Raw genomic sequence first — 20,731 nt, 5'->3', positions numbered from 1 at the left:
CGAAACCATAATTCACGTTCGTGACAGAGGCATAACAGAAGCGTTATGCCTCGAGGGAACGCAGTATAACGCTTCTGTTATGTCCATCATATCACGAAGCAATAGTATTAAAAGCCAATTGCTTTATATATGCCAATGTTTAAAATAATCGATAATTTTCTATTTAATATTAAATTATTATTATGAATTATAATATAATAATCGAAAGCGTAACGTTTCTCGTATCCGTGAAATGATATATAGATTCGATTTGAAATATTCAATTCGATCGAGCATTTATTCTCGCGTTTAAACAATCATTAATATGAAGAGCGTTAAATCTCTGTGTTTGTAATTATTCTGAGACTGTTATTATTTTTATCCAATTCAAATAAAATTTTGCATAATTAGTCTTTATGATCGGACAAAAAGATTAAGTCACTTAGCTCGTGTAAATATTTGTTATGAAAATGGTTACAAGGTTTTAAACGAAAGAGAGAGAGAGAGAGAGAGAGAGAGAGAAGATCGATGTATGACCGACGACAAGTGTGAAGCGAGAGAGAGGAAGAGACAGGAGGAAATTGTGAAGTTAGTTACACTAGGAATGCGTTGATTGAGTGATTTGTGATTTGTTATTTGATTTGTAATCTGTGTTCTGTATTCTCTATATATGGAACGGCCGGACGGTAACATGTTTTCTACGAATTCGATGGTTCGGGTTCAAAATCGATCGCGTAAAATAATTTTATTTCGTGAATTTCAGTGGTTTTGAATCTTCCAATAAAGGGATCGTATTCTACAATCAAGCACATTTTTGCTGTTTCTCAAACAATTAACGATAAAATGCAACTAGGAAAACTGATTATTTTACATGTAGAATCATAGAACGTCATATATGATTCGAAGTAACGAATGTTCGATATTGCATATTAATTCGAAAAAAAAAAATATATAAATATGTTTCTTTTTTTTTTTTAACTGCCCGTCACGTTTGATAATGTACTGGTTTAATTCATAAAACAATATTTTGTATTATATCCCACGGGAATTTTAAAGATTTTCTGTCGTTCGTTCGCTATTATCGAATTTAAAATCAAAATTTAAATTATAGTACAAAGTACAATTTGAAAATTGAATAAATGAATTAATTAGTGAACGATGATAATACGATAATCTATCCTTTTAGGCGAAAATGTTTTTCATTTTTACAAATTTTTGGATAAAATACATCTTGAATAAAATTCATTGTAGAAACGAAACGATATAAAAATAATTTTTTACGAACAAGAGACCATTAATCGTTTTTCAAATGGAACGAGTGTAGGTGCCTTTATAAACGGTTGATCAAAAAAATTCATATACACGCTTTGAAATCTCTGGCTATCCCTTCGTTGAATATATGGCAAACGTTTGGAATTCCTTTTATATCTATTTCAGTTTAAGTATTTTTATCTTTCTCTGTTTTTCTTTCTCTGTTTCTCTCTCTCTCTCTCTCTCTCTCTCTCTCTCTCTCTCTCTCTCTCTCTCTCTCTCTCTTTATCTCTTTCTCTTTCTCTCTCGTATAAACTGAAATACCCGTATAATAATTTATGTATTTCATATCGAGACATCAACATTCTCGAATAGGTAAAATTCGTGAAAAAGAATTTTAAATAACGTACGGATCACGTCACATAACAGAAAATTTTTAGCCTAGATAATTAATATAAATAATTCTTATTATATTCTACTCCATAAAATATAATAACTATGATTATTAAAAATTTTCAAAAGAAATTCTTACATCATATTTCAAAAAACTTTCGTTCCAATTGAGGGAAAAAATATATTCCCGGAAGTCATAGAAACTTCAACTTCGAGTTAATTAAATTTCGCTAGACAAAGAAAAAAACTCTTATATGTTTTCATTGCAATTACACGTCAATTTGAGATGAGTGCGAACGCATTTATGGATAACAAAAGATACTAAATTTTTTTTTCTATATTGTATAATCTCTGAGTCATCGTTGCAACATAGACTTTAATTAAGATATTATTCAACATTAAACAATCTAAAAAATTTCAAACATTCTTTGATTTAGACTACTCGATTTGGAAAGGGAAGAATGTTTTACGTAAATTAAGAATAAAAAGTATATCTCCGACGTTCCTACATGTTATCGGCCGAAGCTGACGAACAGTACGTGCGAAAGACAATAAATGACTTTTCGTTTCAATGATATATTGCATCTCTGGAGATAATGGTAAATATTTCTTTAATTACTCCTATCGAAAACAGTCTTTTGAAAAACGTATAAAAGCGGTCCGCTAATTGAAATTTAGCCAGAGCAGGAAATTAAATTTATAAGTTATATACAGGATACCTCAGGATGAACGCTAAGCAAGCTATTTTTACGATAGTTTTTTTGCTCGTTTCAATGCACGTGAGTATTATGTTAATAAAATTAAAAATAAAAATAAATGTAATTAATTAATTAATTAACTTAAAAATTACCCGGGGCATCATTCTGTAATGATTTTAAAAAGCTACATTTTATTGATCACAGGTAACCAAATGTCATTTAGCAAAAAAATTATTGAAAAGGATAGACTTTCCGCAGCTTGGACTTCACATGTATAATAGCATCTTCACCACATCGAAAGCACTCAAATCGATTTTCGACAATTTTAGAACTTATTTTATAAATATTCATCCACGTCTAGCTAATCACCCAAAATTTATAGACCGCATCAAAGGTAAATGTAATAAAATCAACTCTCAAGAAATAATTGAGCCGATCGCCATAATCAATCCATCGGACATGATGTCAATCGAAGATATTGGACAGGTTGTTCCAATGAAAAGATTTGATCTTGATCCAATTGAGCAGATTGATGATGGTCCAATGAGACGACTTGATCTTGATCCAATTGAGCAGATTGATGATGGTCCAATGAGACGACTTGATCTTGATCCAATTGACCAGATTGATGATGCTCCAATGAGACGAGTTGATCTTGGTCCAATTGAGCAGGTTGATGCTGTTCCATTTAAGCGAGTTGATCTTGCTCCAATTGAGAAGGTTGATGTTGCTCCAATGAAGCGAGTTGATCTTGATCCAATTGAGCAGATTAATTCTGTTCCAATTAAGAAGGTTGATGTTACGCCAATTGAACAGATTAATGCTGTTCCAGTTAAAGAGGTTGATGTTACGGCAGTTAGACAGGTTGATGCTGTTTCAATTAAGCAGGTTGATGCAGTTCCAATTAAACAGGTTGATGTTGATCCAAATAAGCAGATTGATGCTGTTCCAATTAAGCAGGTTGATGCAGTTCCAATTAAACAGGTTGATGTAGATCCAAATAAGCAGGTTGATGCTGTTCCAATTGAGCAGGTTGATGCTGATCCAATTAAGCAAGTCAATACTGATCCGATTAAACAAGTTGATACTGATCCAATTAAACAAGTTGATGATCATTCAATTAAGCAGGTTGATGCTGATCCGATTAAGCAAGTTAACACAGATTCATGTACACCTTAAAAACTGTTTTGTAGATTTTTTTTTTTACACATTATTAAAATGATTACAAATTTGTAATTTACTTACAGTTTAAGTATTCGTATTGTAATTTCTCGACGAATAAAAATAATTTCGGTGTGTATATTCTGGTATTAAATTAATTTCATTACCACCTTTTATATAAAACTCATCGATACTCTCCTCGGTTCTACGTCGCTTTGAAACAAAGTTCAAAAGTGTTTTGGCTCGATGGTAGACCACGTTTAAAATCGTTGGAAGAAGCTCAACCATGAAACGAATAAATATTCGTGAAACTGCGCGGCAAATACGAGTCCTAAGAGTGAGCCAACTCGATACAGTCCGTTTACTTCGAAGGAGAAGGGGAGAGAGAGAGAGAAAGAGAAAGAGAAAGAGAAAGAGAAAGAGAAAGAGAAACACTGATAATTGAGTTCCAAGCTTAATTGTCAAGCCTTGTTTCTGCTGCTTTTAACCTGATTTAAGTTGTAGAGTCGAAAACAAAAGAAAAACTACGTCGATAAACTAAATGAAATACGATCGAAAATCTTGATCCTTAACGAAACTGTACGATCATTAAATGTAGCAGCCAACAATACTCTCGATAATAATTAGTGCTGGATATCAATCCTGTAACGGTCAACGATGCTAATGAATAGGATTTTAGATCTCGTTGTCCTTGTTTGCTGCTTTCCATTTCTCGTTTGGTATATCGTTTATCCGATGGAACGTCAGTAGTTACATTTTATTGGTTGATTAACGTTTATGTTCGATCGAGTCCCTTATGGAAAGGTCGACGTACAAATTATTAATCAACGATTGATGGAATAACGAGTTGGTTTTATTGCCGTACGATAGCAAACGATAAGGAGTCTATTAACGTTTGATCGATTGAATTATTTTTCCTAATAGAAACTTGCAAAACATGTTTGCAAGTTCTTTATCTTTCCCAATAGGTATACGGTGGTACTAGATAATCTTTTAATACGATCGTCGAGGGTCGATCGATAAGCCCACGATTTTTAGATGATTCGGAAAAAAGAACGCTTGGTCGTAGGGTCGATGATTTCCAATCGAAATTCATTCTCTGCGTTTCTGGTCTTTCTTCCGGATCAAGCGGTGGACTCAAATTCGTACTCGGCGGACAGACGATCACAGAATTTTGAGCGTCATCGATTATGGCAACTCTCGAAGCACCTGAAATAGAATTTCAAGCTAGAAACTAACTAAAATTTCATTGCGTATACGTAATAACTTGGCAAGTTCACCTTTGATAAACACCGAGCCACTTCCAGGTCTGCTCACGATCAACTCGTTGCGGAGAGATCCGCATAGGAATAGTTTCTTCGATGTATCGTCTGATGCAATTTCATCGTTGCTTTCGATCGCAACGATATTTGCATTTCCATCGGTAGCTCCCGTTATCGTTACTGGACTGATTAGCGATTCGTACTCGGTTGTCCTTGTCTCTAGAGAAACTATCCCAGAAGGCGAAGCAAAAGTTGTCCCGACTTGTGGAATCGCATTTAGAACGATCGGCTCGATCATTCCGTTTTGACCAGAGAGAGTTGTTTCCGTAGGGTGAATTACGATCGACGAAGATTTTTTCGAAGGTCCTTCGTTGCTCTTTAAAAAATCTGTCCAGGGAATAGGATCTACAAACGGGGAAAGAATCTCTTTTCAATTTTATATCTAATTGTTTTATGCAATATCTTCATGTAATATACCTTTTTTTAAAGGTGGAAGTATCGACGTCGACAAAATCGGAGAATTCGATCGAATCGATGAAGTTTCCACGATACGCTTGGGTAAAATATTTTGTACAGTTTCAGTAACATCCTCTATTTCCTGATGTGGCCAAATATCCCCGCGAGCGAGAGAGAATAGCATTAATGCCAAAAACTGAAAAAAAAAAAGAAAAAAAAACAATATTAAATCATTGTTAATTATCTTGAAAAATATGCGATATTAAAAGTGAAATATTTATTTCAATATTATATTCCACGAGTTATTAAAACAAAGGATAATACAATTCGTAGAAATGCATTGCTATGCATTAGTATAATGTACTGTAGATAATCTAACGGATCATCTTATGTCGTTTCTACTACGAGTTTATCGTCTTGTCTCGCGTCAGCACGTTGCATGATTTGAGAACAATATCCGACCTTCGGATATCGTTGCATCAGATCAGAATGAATATAGCAATATGCAAATGCAAACGTTGAGAGTAGTGACATCTACTCTTGTAATTTCCATATTTCTGTCGATGAAAAACATGTAGAATATTTTATAATTAGTCAATGAAAAAAAAATAAATAAATAAATAAAGAAAATAATAAACGCGTAACGCCATCATCGAGATATCCTTCAACAAGAGTGAACGTATGAATTTTACAAATAATACATTAATTAATTTTCTTACGACGAAGAAATAATTTCCGCGGAGAAACGTTCGATGATTACGCAATTTCCTTTTTGCAATTTTCAATGTAACATTCTTATATAATAAGAACATAACTTGTGCCTCATAACATTTTATAAAATTTTATAACTTCTCGATAATTAATGATAAATTATGAACTGTAATCTATTAGAAAAGATAAAACTAATATATATATATATATATATATATATATATATATATATATATAAATTCAATATCGTTGAGTTTTTAATGTCTTAATAATTGATGATTTATTTCTTCGAAAAATCGATATCGCTATAAGTAGGAACTAGAGAGCGAATGTTCGAAGCAAGGTAGAACATAAATTTTCTCTGTTAACTATCGAGAAAGGATGTTCGATAAAGAACCGTCGGTGGACTACGAAGCAAGTATGTATCCGCAAAGGTACTGTACTACTCGACACTTGAGAAAGATACTCCTTCTAACGGACGGAACGAGGAAATAAGTAATTCTAGTTTCAACGTACACGAAGACGAGTTCGATACTTTGTCGGTCGTATTTCAACGATGACACGGCCATTGCGTGACGAACAAACGAATTAAACTTTTCTCATCTGGCAACGTTCAGACATTACGCCAATGCGAATTCCCTTTTCATAACGATTTCCCTTCTTCTCTTCTATCTTTTTAATCTTTTTCTTTTGGTTGACGAAGTACGATAAAGTTTCCTCTTCTTACCGATAACTTCATTCTCTTTCCTCTTCCGTGACTTATTCTAAATTTTCTGCGAAGAATCTTTCTGTCTCTACGCCGGTTGAATTCCACTTAGTTACTGATATTCCTCGTGAGAGATTCCAACCATTATATACTCCGAGAAACGAAAAAGAAATCTCTGATCATCACCTTGATCATCCTCTCGATGATTCCTTTGGAAAGGAAGGACAACGTAAAATAGAAAACGTTCTCGTGCGATTGAAGCGTCGCGATCGATTACGTTCCTTCCCAGTCTTCGATCCTTCCATTGTTATGGCAGCATTATCTAAATCCATTGGAGTATGGATTTATCCTGCCTAAGCCAAATAGTCTATGGAATTAACAGTATTATGGATAACCGAATAAGGACTGAGAAGGATTTTCGAATGGATCTTCCACGATCGAAATAGTTCAACGTTTCGATATCAATGTTGGAGAGAGCGATCTTAGATTCAAAACATTTGTTTCATGAACAACGGGTCTTGATTTATCGTTAAAAGCAGTGCCACACCCTTTCGTTGACGACATACCACCTGGAAAGTCAATGATATGCGTTGCTTCGATTTCTATCTCTGATAGTTTATTAAAGAGGTAGGGGAATAGAAGTATAAAAGACGAAGCAGGTCGAATGATGTTCATCGATTGACCGCTTTTCGTTCTGGAGTGTGTCGTATTAGCAAAGATAGAACGTTAGAATCATGAAATTTTTAGTAAGTATGGACGTCCTGGCTTTTATAATTTTTCATAAAATGGATTAAATGTAATCGAAATAAACACGAAACTACTAGTATTATTAGAAAGGAGATTAGAAATGCATAGAATACTTATGTCTTTTCAGATCGTTGTTCTCGCTATGTTCGCGATGGTAGCGGCCTATCCGGAAAGAGAGCGACGTAGCGTCTGGGGTTGGCCTGCGGTTGCTCCCCTTGCACCCGCAGCTGCAGTGATCGGTCCAAAAGCTATTCCGGCTGCCGTGATCGGTCCTAACGCCGGTGCTGCGGTCGTATCAGCAGCTGCACCAGCGGTCATAGCAGCTCGTGTTCCTGGTAAGCAGCCAGTATAACGTAGAATATTAATGACGAATTCGTCTTATCTTATTATCATTCATATCACTGTTTTTTACATGACGTAGCATTCTAATGGGAACGTATCTTGTATGTATCATTATACCTGGCAAGAAGTAATATCCAGGCAAAGTGTTTCGCTAGAACATAAAATTACGTATCGGTAATGTGTTCCTATTGAAATGTTTTATATTTTTGTAGATATACTTTTAGTCGGATAATCGGGTACGAGAAATCAATCGTGTTGTTTATTCATAAATGTATATCTCTTTTTAAACGAACATTTTGAAACATGTGTGTGTTATATATTATTAGATATTATTTATTAATTCATTCATTGAATATTCCTAAGATATTGACTTTAACGAAAAGGATATTTGTAGCGGCAGCAGTAGTAGCCCCAGGAGCCGTTGTCGCTCCGCACATCTGGTAATCATTGGGGGATACTAACCACCGTTGGATCTCACTGGAATAATTATACGGACCTTGCGCGTCACGATGTATCCTCTGGAATACGATGTCGTTCAACTTTCTCGATGTTGAACCCTTGTTCACCTTCGTCACTAGACTACCTCACTATACCGATGATTTCCCACGATAATATAAGATACCACGCTTTTACGTGATCGTTGCATTTATAAAACAATATATAATGTGAAAATATTACGCTTTATAAAATATTTTTTTTTCGATATGAGAAAAATATTTGATCACTAATACAGCATATAACTGAGAGACATTATTGATATATTATTCAATAAAAACAATACTTAATAAATATATATATATATATACTTATTCATTTTTTATTCCATCATTTGAAAATAATATTTTTATTAATATTATTATTAAAAATAATATTGTTAACATACTTATTTAATGGTAAAGAATCTTTATTATATCTTTTTCGATCTATTAAGCAATTCTCTACATGATAGTAAAATCAATTATAGTAAAACATTACTTTTTTGCTAAAAGAAAATAATTGAATCGTAAACGAACATTAAATAATACCATCGATAAATATAAAATCGATGACAAGAGATGGATTGACAAGAGATGGATGGAAGTGTTGATGGATTGTTATGTCGTGTTACGGATTGGATTATTGATTTATACAAAATTGTTTGCAATAATTGTTTTATAAATAATTTAAATTATTTATAATATAAATACGCATATATATATATATATATATATATATATATATATATATACACAATATGTACGAATTGCATAGCTTTAAAAAATTAGTCATAATAATTATTTGTAACAAATTGTTTATAACAAATTGTTTATAATAAATCGTTAAAGATATATGCAATGTTTATATGAGTTATATAATCTTTACTTAAAAAAATTTTTTCATCTCAATTATTTATAACAAATTGTTTATAACAAATTGTTAATTAACAATTACCGATACGTTTATAAAATAAAGAAAAATTTTTCCATTAAAATGGTTTTTTTTTTAAGTCTCTACGATTCTTGGTTCTGGAGATATTCTAATATTAATAAAAAGTATTTACATTGACACACTGACCTATATAATTTCTTTCAGAAATACCATTGACACAGTGACCTATATAAATTCTTGGAATTCAACTGTTTTTACTACGTACTACAACTTGCGTACGCATTCATTCAACGTTATTACAGATAGCATGTGCTTATAGAGAATTATGAATGGCAAATTAAAAGGGACATAACTTCGGAACGGAAAGTCGCAGAGAGTTGAAAGAAAAACCATTTTAAAGAGGAAAATACGCTCTTTTCATTTATATATTCAGATACTATCGATATAATAGGATCGATTTTATGATGCAATTGATTGAGTTATCAAAAGTAATCGATTCATCGAGATAATAAAACATGACGAATTTAATAAATTTAAACGAATACGTTAGAGTATATTTACGCTTGGATTGATCTGTATGCTTCTGTCTAACAATGAGAAAAGTATTTCTAAGCTCTTTTTGGAAGTTAGCAGAGAACTACGATAACGATAGAAACGGTATGAATTGTTTTAAATAGAAAACTTCAGGAGTTAAGAATTCTCGTTTTCTCTTGGAAGACAAAGGTCAGATATCGAAAAAGAAGAAAGTCGAAGAAAGTATTGTGCGGAGGTTCTTTTATTTCAATAAGAATAGACGCAACGTGGAATAAGAAAAAATAAGAGATGATGCTCAAGGAGTTGCTAGGAGCATTATTCTTGCGAGTCATTGAGCGAGGTACGATAATAATAGACCTAATAAGCCGTTGAAGGGGATCGTTATAAGTTTCGCTCGAGAGGATAACGTTTAATTGCTTAAGGTTAAAACTCGTAGTAGTGTTTCCATGATCTCAAGCGCGTCCTTCCGCAAAGACAAAGCCGAGAGTAGAAAGTTCGGGAGAAGTCTCGAGCCGAGACGAATCTTCTTCAAAACTCGTATCAACGCAAGACGAGGCGGAAAATCGTTGAAATCGTAGAAAGCAAGCGGGAGTAGAATAGAGGGTTTTCTTCTTTTACCAAATGCCATGACCTAATGCACCAGGGGCGACGATTGCTCCGGCTGGTCCAGCTACAACGGCGGAACCTACAAAATGAGCGAAAGTTATTGTCGACTTAAAAATTATAACAAAATAATTATCTACGTAAATTTATATAATCGTTTAAATAAGTAAAATGCAATTGTTGTTTATACATAAAATTAAGTTGAGTAATTGTTAAGTTAATAATCATTTTGACTTGCCATGAGCCGGTCCGACGACGGCAGCAGAGCCTGCGGAAGGTCCTACGACCGCCGCGGAACCCGCGGAAGGTCCAACTACAGCAGCAGAACCCGCGGAAGGTCCAACGACGGCAGCTGATCCAGCTGAAGGACCAACCACGGCTGCAGAACCAACTGCAGGGCCTACTACTGCCACCGATGGTACAGCCGGTGCAACAACGGCAGCAGCAGGGGCGACTGCAACACCATGGCCTAAGCCAAGGACTCCTAGTCCCCAACCTAAGGACCGACGTTCACGTTCCGGCGAGGCCGAAGCGATCGCGACTACAGCGGCAATGAGAATCTATCGGAAAAACGAGCAAGATCTTTATATATCGATACTTTCATCGATCTTTAATCGATCGAGCCAATTACTCACCAAACACTTCATGATTGTTCTTGTCGATGAGTCCTGTTAGGCTTCACTGATGTCCAACCCTTCGATCAACCGCTCTTATATACTTACGCGACAACACTATCATTCTCGTCAACCTTCAACCCCTCTTAAAAATATCTAATATGGTAAGGTGCGGCTCCTGTTCTAAATGACATTAGAATATTAGATCAAAATTCCAGATCCACCGGCGACCGAGACCTTTATATTTCTTTCAGCTTGTTAAGCTGACATTCCTCTAGTCTAGAACGACCGGTTGTCTATTATTTTTATAGTAATACTCTTATAACGTTACTTTTCCTTCTCGTCTGGATATTCTCGAACGCGATCTTTTACTTTTTTTATTTATTTATCCTCTTTCTCTCTAATCGAAATCTTTTTTTCTCCGAAAAAACCAGACGTTTCTGCGTGTACCTCCTGGTTTTTGTTAAAATGAAAATTACTGTATTGTTCTTGTTCTCTTTCTCGAGAAGATGTAATTGGATATCCGAAAAAAGGAAGCTAAATTAAACTCTCAAACTCTCGATACGTTACTGTCGATACGTGAATTTTCTTAGAGAATTTCTATTCTTAGATTCTTCGGTGGATCTTTAGTCTTTGCTAGGAACGAAGAGTCGAAGAAGCTGTGAAAGAGGATTACCTTAGAGAAAGTTGAAGGAAGAGTGTGGTTAAGGGGTAAGAGTGGTTATTGAAAAATTCATAGATTCGAGCTCCTTTGTGGCGATTTCGAAGCGATGGATTCTTTTTCAAAAAGTATTCCTTTCGAAGGCGAACGATCTTTCGTATACATATATATGTATATTATGTATAGATATATAAACATATATAACGAGTCATACAAATATTTATTACTTTTCAACATATTTATTTTTAAATTAAGTAACTATTTAAATCAAAGCAAAAATTTGTTAATTAATACGATATAGAAACTACGGCCTTTTTCAAATTTAAACAAAAATTTGTTCCCTTTTGGCAATAATAAAAAATACAAGATAACTTTTTCAAAAATTCTTTTCAGGAATGTTGTTTTTTTCCTTCTTTATTTTTCTCTCGTTAAAGCGATTGCACATATATACGTTTTATTGATTGAGCGTTGAAATATTTTCATCGCTCATTGTATTACTACACTTCTGCTTATGTTACTCTACACAGATGGATAGAGTTCCATTTTTTTTTGTTCCTTGTCAATCCTTCATCGTAATACATCTCGCCAACAATTATTACACCATCAAAGGGTCGGGACAACGTCACATTCGTTTTGAAGTATGTACTTTTATTGGCATAGTACGATATCGAATTGTGGAATATATCGGATCGGTCGATGGGGAGCATCGAAGCGCAAACACAACGGTTCTGCGATAGACTGAAAATAATTAGTGCGGTGAAACAATTATCGAGTGGTGCCAGCGGTGAACGGATGCCAGCCACGATATCGGCACGATTCGGAAGCAAACGGTTTTCGGTAAATGCTTCGTTCACCTATCTGTATTTGTATATCTCTGTATATATGTGTGTGTGTGTGTGTGTGTATGTGTTACGTGCTATAAAGCAACGAGTGGTAACGTGGAAACGGAGAATTAAATAGAAGGATCCGTTTACGTTACCGGATCGACGAGACGAGACAATGAATTTTACGTTAACTTGAATTCTTGTCAATTTTAATTATGTCCATCCTTTAATTAACAAAAATTCTTTCACTGAAGAATCTGTCGTATTCTAAGGATATTTGCTCGTTAAAATGTTAGACGTCGAGTCATTATGTACGCCAGCTCCGTTTATCTTCTACGGAAGTGAGTCAACTCGTTGCGGAGAAGCAAGTTCCGTCGTAGATATTAACGAGTCGAGATAGCGAAGAATAAACTTTAATGATTCATTATACCTACGTCGAAATTATTTCAAAGACGCCGATCGACGAAGAAATTACATGTTTTCGATTGAACGCCTTAATAAATGTGCCATTGTTGTCGAATCGATGTTTCGTAAGGGATCTCTTATCTATGCTATTCATGCATTCTTTGGATACACGTTAGATCGTTACCTTATTTCTCTGGTCAAATTAACGAAGTATTTATCGAATAGTAACGAGTTATATAATAGTAATGATCGACATATTGACGATTAATTAATATTATGTTTTTCTTTTAGAATTATATATCAAATATTTCTTTTTTTCTTTCTTTCTTTTTTTCCTTTTTTTTTTAATTATGATTCGATTTTTATGAAAAAAAAAAAAAAAAATAGAATAAAAGAATAAAATCTTTTCCTATCGTAAAATATTATCAATGCTCTCTCCGTTAAGTCATTAAGTTAGAAGAAAACTGCTGCGATTTCTACCGTTATACGTCCTTGAGGGAAGAGTAAGTAGGTACGAGAAAAGGACTCGATGGAGCGCGAAAAGGAACGTGCTCGGGCGCAGTTGCGATGGCCGTACTTGGCAATGAAACGATTACAGCTCCGTTACACCATTAGATTCGTCGTACACGAGGCGAAACGACTACGACGACTATGAGGTCATGTGTCGTGTGCCGCGTGCCGGCACGAGTCACGAGCATCGTTAGTTGCCTTTACACGTCGAAATATATTTCTTCTTTCTATGTACATACGTATACGAATACTTGTATTTCCACACATACTCGTTTCCATAACGTAGGCGTTTAAAATCACGATGCAAGTGCACCTTCCAATCTCGTAACTTTTACTTCTTTTGTACTTCTTTTTTATTTTTTTTTTTTCTATTTCTCATTCAATTCTACAATATCTTATCTCGAGAGCACTTCTCTTTTCGACTTTGGAAATATTTATAACGAAATAAAAAGAGAGAGAGAGAGAGAGAGAGAGAGAGAGAGAGAGAGAGAGAGAGAAAGAGAAAGCTACGAGGTAGTTGGAAAAGAAAATTCTTTGAAAATATTATTTAAATCGTACTAATCGATTTCTCCATACATAACTCTTTATCTTTTAAACTACGTAATTATTGTTTATTTAAACGTTGTAAAAAAGCGTACAAAACCGTGGTATAATATCGAGTGAGATTTGCAATTATAGAATAATCTTCTACCATCCGTGAAGACTATTGACAGCAGAGATTACAGCACCATGGGCAACACCATTTGTAGAAACAATTCCACCGTCCGGACCAGCGACTACAGTAGTTCCCGCAGGCGGAACACTGATGAGAGATGCTGTCGCTGCGTGAGGTGCTGCGATTACCGAACCATGCTCTAATCCGTTATCTGAAATAATGATTTCGAATAAAATATTTTGCAAATTGTAAATACATTTTTAAAAGATTTTTTAAAAGACATCTTATGTATTTTATTTGTTCATTATTTTACTTTATACGTTATTATTGTTAAGTCATTGAATTACAACATTTCTTACCTACGACTAGAGCACTCAAACCTAGTGATGGTTCCGAGACAAGAGTTGGACCAGCAACGGAGCCAATTACCGCAGACGGTCCCGCAACCGATCCAGATATTACAGCAGATCCAGCAACTGCACCACTTACGGCAACGGGTCCACTGACCGGGCCAGCAACAGCTACTGATCCTTTATGAGGACCAATTACGGCTGAACTAGCTCCTACGATTCCACTTGGTGCAGCATAGGCTACCCCAGTGATAACTATCAGAACGATCTAAAAATGCCGATATTTTTTATTAACTCATAAATATATTTTCGAATGTACCGTTAACGAAATGATAATATCTTTCTACCAGAGGTGTCATTTTTGTTTTCCTTCCTCTCTTCTTCTACTTCTTTCTTCTCTCCTTCAGAGACTAATAATTATACGATCGACATTCAAGCTTTTATACCACCTATTGACCCTGAATCACATTCTTTATTGCTTTTTTTCTACCATTTAAATGTCACTATCGCTTTATAAATAATTCCCGCCGATCGAAGAGCTGGTCACTTCACCGGTTGTCCAGCTCGTAGTACAGAACTTGTAGAGAGAAAGCGAAAATTCAGAAAAAAAAGATATACGAGCTACGAGAAACGTCGTTTATGTCGATTCGTTGCCTGCCAGCATGACTCGCGGTATTGCATTCGAACTTTTGTTCGTCTCTATTCTACAGCAATGTCCACACGGAGAATACTCGGCTGATTGCACCGGCGCTGAGGCAATTTCCTACGATTACTGGCGGCAGACGAACGGATTGAAGTTAAAGGTGGACACGATCTGCTGTGCCGGAGATAGCATTGGATCTACAGACACAGCGACACAATGGACTGCAAAATAGAGCTTAGAGACGGTCGCAGACGGTCTAAGATGTCACTGTTCCAGGAAGGAATCGCTAATTCTCGGACGGATGCTTCACCGTTTAATCGTGATCCCTCGGGATAATAGCTTCATTGGATCCAATAACGTATGTATCTCAGACACGTTACTATGTTATGTATTTATGAAGTGAAATTATTTTCTAAGTTAATTTTCTACCATAAATTTCGATACAAAATTCTCTCACAGTCTAACATCATAGCGTACAATTTTTCCATTTTAATTCGTTTAACTGTCCGAGTATCTTCTCCTTATATTTTACTTTGCACAGAATACTTTGCGTATATTTCATAATTAAGTGTTTTTCCTCTTATAGCTTCACATTTTATATCGATATAAATATTAATAATTCAAACTTCATTCGAATTTATTCAATCATGAAACGTAGAAATATTTTTATTATATTTGCATTTATTTTTATTATATATGCATTATATATGAACGTTTGTTATGTACATAAAACATATAAGAGGTTCGAACGATAGGGAGGTATTTGCGGTATAATGGCGGAGATCACGGTGCGTTCAGTTTTAAAATGGCATAGGTCGTAGGAGATCAGTCGATAGTCGTTCGGTATTATTGGATAACCGGGTTGAAACTAGTAATGGCCAGCACGTACTATTCCACCGAGACCAGCGGATCCGGCTGCGATGCTACCGGAGGGTCCAGCGATGAGGGCCGGTGCAGCAATGGGTCCGGAAAGGGCAGCGGGCCCGGCTGCTGGACCGGCAAGAACCGCACCTGGAACAAACATCGTGGCATTTTAACGCATGTCCGCCTAGGTGTCACACAGAGAGAGTTATTGAACGCGGAAGAATGGATGCTAAAGTGTCACGCTGATCTATCGTCGCTAACAAGATCCGACAAGATCGGTATTCGTTAAGTCACGCCTTTCGAAGAAACTGTTTTCAAACTGAGACGGATTTATGAAGCATTGTTAATTCATTGGGAACGAATGACGAAATTAAAAAAAAAAAGTAAACTAACTAGCGTCTATAGATATAAATTGTCTATTTCGCAATGCATGGCTCAACGAACGAATTTCAAAATGAAAGTACTCACCAGGCCATCCCAAACCAAGAAGCGGAGCATGAGCGGCGGCAGCTGGCCATCCAAGAGCTGGTCCAACGACTGCGGTTCCAGGTGCGACGCTACCAGAAACTAGAGAAGGTCCAGCGACGGAACCAGTGACGACGGCACCTCCGTCAACCGCACCGGATACTCGAGCTGGTCCAACGACTGGTCCCGAAAGGGCGGCTGGGCCGAGAGCCGGACCGGCTAGAGCTGCGGCACCAAGAATTGGCCCTGCAAGGGCTGCACCATGTGCCCAGCCCGAAGGTGCAGCTGCTACGGCCGATAGGATAGCCATCAAGATGCTTGCTAGTAGAGTACACATGGTGCTGATTGAATTCGGTGGGTTATCGAAAGGGTTGCTGGAATCGATCGGAAACTTCTTGCTTGCTCTTGCTTGCTCTGACCGATCTGCTCTACCTAAACGCTGTCGTCGACGAGCTTTTATACGAGATCGAGTATTGTCTCTGGTCTCGCTCGACGATCCATACTCCCTCTTATTCTTTGAAACCGAGGGCGGGGCACGGGACACGCCAAACATTCTCCGCGGAGCTACCCGTCGCGTGGCCGTTGACACAACGGACCTTATCAACCTCGAACCACCACCCATCGAGTCTCCGTATCGAATGCCTCTGACGCCTCACCTCGATTTTACCTCCTACCCAAGCTTGTCACATGTTTTTCTTTTCTTTCGACTCTCCATACCTTCGCTTCCATTACATTTGCTCCCTTTATCTTCTACGACGGAACGATAACCATCCACATCCGGCTTCTGTACGCTTGTCACTCTTGCAAAATAATACTTAGTTACTTAATCCTCACACGATCGATTTTCAATATTGGGCAGGTACGCGAATCTTTTCATTCTACAGGAAGTAAAAAGAATGCCAATTACTATTGTTTTGACGTCTCGATTAGCATACAAGAATGGAATGGCGACCGATAACGCATTATTACATGTAAATTGCATGTAATCATTTGCCCTACGAGCATCGAAATTTCTCTCGGTGATTTATTTGCATGTTTGACGTTCCTTTCTTTCTCACCTATCTGATAAAGATCGAAATGTTATTTTCGATATACCAAGCAACGATAAATCTCTGACGTTTATGATCGTACCCTTAGAATCTTTATCACTGTTTTAAGATCTATGGGAGTATCAAAATGTAGCAACGAATAATTACGAGTATACTCTTCTGATATTGCAGTAGTTTCGCGATCGTTTTATCGCTAACATTTATTCGTACTTTGACGTTGAACGAGCTTTCAAAATTACGTCTCGATCATTGATCTTTATCGTAAACTTTGACCGCATTCTTTTTAAAAAGCTTACGATTGAGGACGATCTCTTTGATCTCATTTGTAATATCACGTTTTTCCTAAAGAAAGAAAAAATCGCTGTCGTTGTAATAGAAGATTAGATGCATTATCCATCGCAGATCCGTTTAGGCGAGGCACAGTGCCCACTCTCGTCGATAGTGAAAAGAACGGAGATCCATTGTAGTCCGATGCAAGTGGCGCGAGTAGTGGTGGTACGCATTGAACGTCCTGTCGCGGAGCCAAGTTCGTAATGGATCACCGAGTGTGCTCTATGGATCGCGTTCGGAATATCATTACTATGCTTCGACTCTCAACAAGGTGATTACGATCAGCAAATTTCTTTCGCACCTTTCCTGTAGTCTTATTCTTGTCATCGTCGTCCTCACCCTCGTCGTCGTTCCAACTTCAACGAAAGTTCAGTCTCGTTAACCTATTGTTATAGGATTAGATCAGCTGATTACATTTTATATTAGTTATTGTTAATAACGAAGCTCCTACGTGGGCTTCCTTGAATGAGAAAAATCTGAATTACGATGAAAATAGTATTTAAAATTATAAAAGAGAATAGTTGATAATAATGTTAGACTATTTTACAAATCTATCGTAAGGATTGTTCGTTCATATTTTCAATAATTCTTCGATATTACGGAATTCGACGTTGGTAAAAGAAATATGCACCTTCGACGTGTTATCACTTTTTCGAACTTGATATTGGAATCGAGCGAAGAAAGTTCTTTACGTTCGACGTAAGTAATCGTTTCACGACTGACTTACCGACAAACTTTTCGGATTCTATCCATCCAATTCTTTCCAAAGAGGCAAAAGTTCTATTTTCTTATAACAGGCTGTAAACTGTGGTCAAAGTTTCATTCTCATTGTTCAATTTCAAAATTCGTTTATTTGGCAGATTGTAAAAATCACTACTACATGTATCATCTACTACGTATCGTAAATCTGTTTCTCTTTATTTATTTATTTGTTTGTTTATCTATTTTGTTGTTTATTCATTTATTTATTTATTTATCTTCCTTTAAAAATCTCTAGATATATTTATTTGCCTTTAATTACAAATTATACATTGGACATTTATCGCCGTTGTCGAGAAAGAAACAAAAATAAGAGAAAATCCATGGACATACAAAAGTAGATGCCGATAAAATTATTCACAACGCAACAAGCGCATTGTTGAGAAATATGAAAAGGGAAGAGAATACGAGCGTAGGCAAGATTCCCAGTCGGATCGAGATCTATTCCAATAGAGATCGATTGGTCCAAACCGGGAACGCACTTGCGTCACTCGCGTTCGAGTTTCTATCCTTCTCGAAGATTTTTCTTTTTCTTTTTCTTTTTTTTTTTTACTGTACTTCCCTCCTTTTTTCGCCTTCACGGTCCAGAAGATAGCGACACGAAGTCGAAGCAGGTTGGAGCAGCCCCGCCTTTTCACCCTCCTCTTTCGACAAGTTCACCGACCCACGTGCCTTCGCGAGCCGTCGATCGGTCCGTATAAAAGCTCACTTAGCATCAACTTGCGCGACAATGTCCCGTCGCGATGCTCGATGGAAAGTTGCTGATCGATCGATCAAGAGAGGTAGAGAAATAGAGATAGAGAAAGACAAATAGATAGATAGAGAAAGAGAGAGAGAGAGAGACAGAGAGAGAGAGAGAGAGAGAGAGATCGGTCGTTCGCACAAATCGAACAAACGGATCCTGAAGGGAGGTCAGCAAGATGAAAGCTCGAAAGCCCAGTTGAACGAGCTTTTCCGGACACTCGACGTTCGACCCTCTTTCGAATTCCTCGTTAAGGGGAGAAAAAAACTTCACTTCTTCCGGTGAGTACAATGGAATATCACCGATACTCATTTTCTGGTTGCGTTCGAACCAGACTGTAACAAGAGGAAGATAAAGAAAAATGTTCTCCTCGTTCTCTTTATTTTTTTCTTTTGACATCCTGTATCTCGAAGCGTGGCCGATGACAATGATGAACTATTTCTTTTTCTCTTCTTTTCTCTCTCTTTCTCTTTCTCTCCCCTCTCTTTCTCGAAAACTGGATCGTTAGTTCACTTTTGCAACCTTCCTTACGTTGGTAAAATTGAGATCGAACGGTCGTGGTTCGGTTGGGAGTATTGAAATTGTAACAAGAGAAAAGAAAACGTATTATTCTTTTTTTCTTTTTTTTACGTACTCATTTGAACGTTTCTTCTTATCGAAGGTTCATCATTAAACCAAGACGATGGATCGACGAAGATCGAAGAAGGATAGTTGATCGTGGACGATGATAGAAAAGCATCGTTTATCGGCCACGCCTTTCCTTCTACATTTTCACGCTCGACGACGGACAGATGGAAAACAATCGCTAACTTTCTTCGTTTTATGTCTCGAGCTCGAATCGATCCTGAGGAATGCCGTTTCGAATAGCGTACGATAGCCGACGCGACTCGTTCCTAACTCTGACCTGAACTACGCGACTGTCGAGTGATTTATCGTGACGCCAAGGTTAATTTTTAATATAATTATCGTTCTATACGGATGTTTAGAAGAAAAAGAAAAAGAAAAAGAAAAGAAAGAATCTAACTCGTGCATTTATACCATTATCTACCTCATCTTTTCCTTCTTAAGCGTACAATATGCTGTTTCGATCGCATAGATGTTAATATTCGATACAGCAATGACATGTATATCAATGTACATTTCAAGATAGATCGAAAGATTATTGAAATAAAGAAAGAATTACGATGAATCAAAGAGGAGAAATATTTTATTTAACACGTATACTCTGTTTAATAATTTTGTTCTAATGATCATTGCACGATGACAACGTATTTTAGATACTTGAAGTCTTATTATAAAATATATCAAATGCAAGAAAACAAATTATCTTATTATTATTGCTTGCCTCGAAATAATCGAATATTATATAATTATGCTTTCGCATGAGTAATACCGTATTTCTCTATGATAATTATACATAATCACGTGTAATTAGCAAGAGTCGAGTACTTATATAAAAATCGTTTAGATATCGCTATCGCTCTCCTCTTCGTTCTCATCGTAATGATTATCGCATTTGAAAAAAAGAAAAAAAAAAAGAAATTATTGAAAATAATTTTCGATCCTCAGTGCTACTTCTTTCGATTTAACCCGCTTCGAAGAGTACTCGACCGGCACAAATGAGTGACCTTTCGGAATTCTTGGGGGTG

The 20,731-nt window shown here is 36.4% G+C and overlaps 5 protein-coding genes across 6 annotated transcripts; 1 reads left to right on the top strand and 4 right to left on the bottom strand.

Annotated features, from left to right (window-relative positions):
- The first annotated feature begins 2,272 nt into the window (after positions 1–2,272).
- On the top strand, positions 2,273–3,500 carry LOC122631830. Of its 2 annotated transcripts, XM_043817977.1 has the most exons (3): positions 2,273–2,402; positions 2,526–2,859; positions 2,908–3,500. In XM_043817977.1, the coding sequence occupies exons 1-3, from the start codon at positions 2,349–2,351 to the stop codon at positions 3,498–3,500; spliced, it is 981 nt and encodes a 326-aa protein (XP_043673912.1). In that variant the 5' UTR covers positions 2,273–2,348. The 2 variants fall into 2 exon arrangements, with proteins under 2 accessions (XP_043673912.1, XP_043673911.1); XM_043817976.1 differs by having other exon boundaries at positions 2,526–3,500.
- LOC122631831 lies at positions 3,356–6,865 on the bottom strand. The gene is made up of 5 exons (XM_043817978.1): positions 6,639–6,865; positions 5,222–5,396; positions 4,763–5,149; positions 3,567–4,691; positions 3,356–3,495 (listed from the first exon to the last, which is right to left on the bottom strand). Exons 1-4 carry the CDS (start codon positions 6,648–6,650, stop codon positions 4,435–4,437), a joined length of 831 nt encoding a protein of 276 aa, XP_043673913.1. The 5' UTR covers positions 6,651–6,865; the 3' UTR covers positions 3,356–3,495; positions 3,567–4,434.
- Positions 6,866–9,831: 2,966 nt separating this feature from the next.
- On the bottom strand, positions 9,832–10,995 carry LOC122631796 (dirigent protein 10-like). The gene is made up of 3 exons (XM_043817897.1): positions 10,847–10,995; positions 10,450–10,771; positions 9,832–10,293 (listed from the first exon to the last, which is right to left on the bottom strand). Exons 1-3 carry the CDS (start codon positions 10,856–10,858, stop codon positions 10,223–10,225), a joined length of 405 nt encoding a protein of 134 aa, XP_043673832.1. The 5' UTR covers positions 10,859–10,995; the 3' UTR covers positions 9,832–10,222.
- A 2,819-nt stretch (positions 10,996–13,814) lies between these two features.
- On the bottom strand, positions 13,815–14,733 carry LOC122631502 (mucin-19-like). Its single transcript, XM_043817240.1, has 3 exons — positions 14,578–14,733; positions 14,240–14,498; positions 13,815–14,091 (listed from the first exon to the last, which is right to left on the bottom strand). Exons 1-3 carry the CDS (start codon positions 14,587–14,589, stop codon positions 13,913–13,915), a joined length of 450 nt encoding a protein of 149 aa, XP_043673175.1. The 5' UTR covers positions 14,590–14,733; the 3' UTR covers positions 13,815–13,912.
- Positions 14,734–15,509: 776 nt separating this feature from the next.
- LOC122631500 (RNA-binding protein 12-like) lies at positions 15,510–16,924 on the bottom strand. Its single transcript, XM_043817237.1, has 2 exons — positions 16,206–16,924; positions 15,510–15,884 (listed from the first exon to the last, which is right to left on the bottom strand). Exons 1-2 carry the CDS (start codon positions 16,822–16,824, stop codon positions 15,742–15,744), a joined length of 762 nt encoding a protein of 253 aa, XP_043673172.1. The 5' UTR covers positions 16,825–16,924; the 3' UTR covers positions 15,510–15,741.
- Positions 16,925–20,731: the final 3,807 nt, after the last annotated feature.

Source organism: Vespula pensylvanica, chromosome 9 (genome assembly GCF_014466175.1).
Source record: "Vespula pensylvanica isolate Volc-1 chromosome 9, ASM1446617v1, whole genome shotgun sequence".
In the NCBI taxonomy this organism is placed as follows: domain Eukaryota; kingdom Metazoa; phylum Arthropoda; class Insecta; order Hymenoptera; family Vespidae; genus Vespula; species Vespula pensylvanica.
The sequence above is the reverse complement of the archived record's forward strand: the minus strand, read 5'-3'. Positions and strand labels throughout refer to the sequence as shown.

Coding starts and splice junctions, on each gene's coding strand:
- LOC122631830 (XM_043817976.1), top strand. CDS start 2,349: ATGAACGCTAAGCAAGCTATTTTTACGATAGTTTTTTTGCTCGTTTCA. Junction 2,403..2,525: donor TTTTGCTCGTTTCAATGCAC/GTGAGTATTATG, acceptor TATTGATCACAG/GTAACCAAATGTCATTTAGC.
- LOC122631831 (XM_043817978.1), bottom strand. Junction 5,150..5,221: donor ACTTCCACCTTTAAAAAAAG/GTATATTACATG, acceptor CCCCGTTTGTAG/ATCCTATTCCCTGGACAGAT. Junction 4,692..4,762: donor TGGCTCGGTGTTTATCAAAG/GTGAACTTGCCA, acceptor ATTCTATTTCAG/GTGCTTCGAGAGTTGCCATA.
- LOC122631796 (XM_043817897.1), bottom strand. Junction 10,294..10,449: donor CGTCGTCGGACCGGCTCATG/GCAAGTCAAAAT, acceptor CTCATTTTGTAG/GTTCCGCCGTTGTAGCTGGA.
- LOC122631502 (XM_043817240.1), bottom strand. Junction 14,092..14,239: donor TTTGAGTGCTCTAGTCGTAG/GTAAGAAATGTT, acceptor TCATTATTTCAG/ATAACGGATTAGAGCATGGT.
- LOC122631500 (XM_043817237.1), bottom strand. CDS start 16,824: ATGGGTGGTGGTTCGAGGTTGATAAGGTCCGTTGTGTCAACGGCCACG. Junction 15,885..16,205: donor TCTTGGTTTGGGATGGCCTG/GTGAGTACTTTC, acceptor TGTTTGTTCCAG/GTGCGGTTCTTGCCGGTCCA.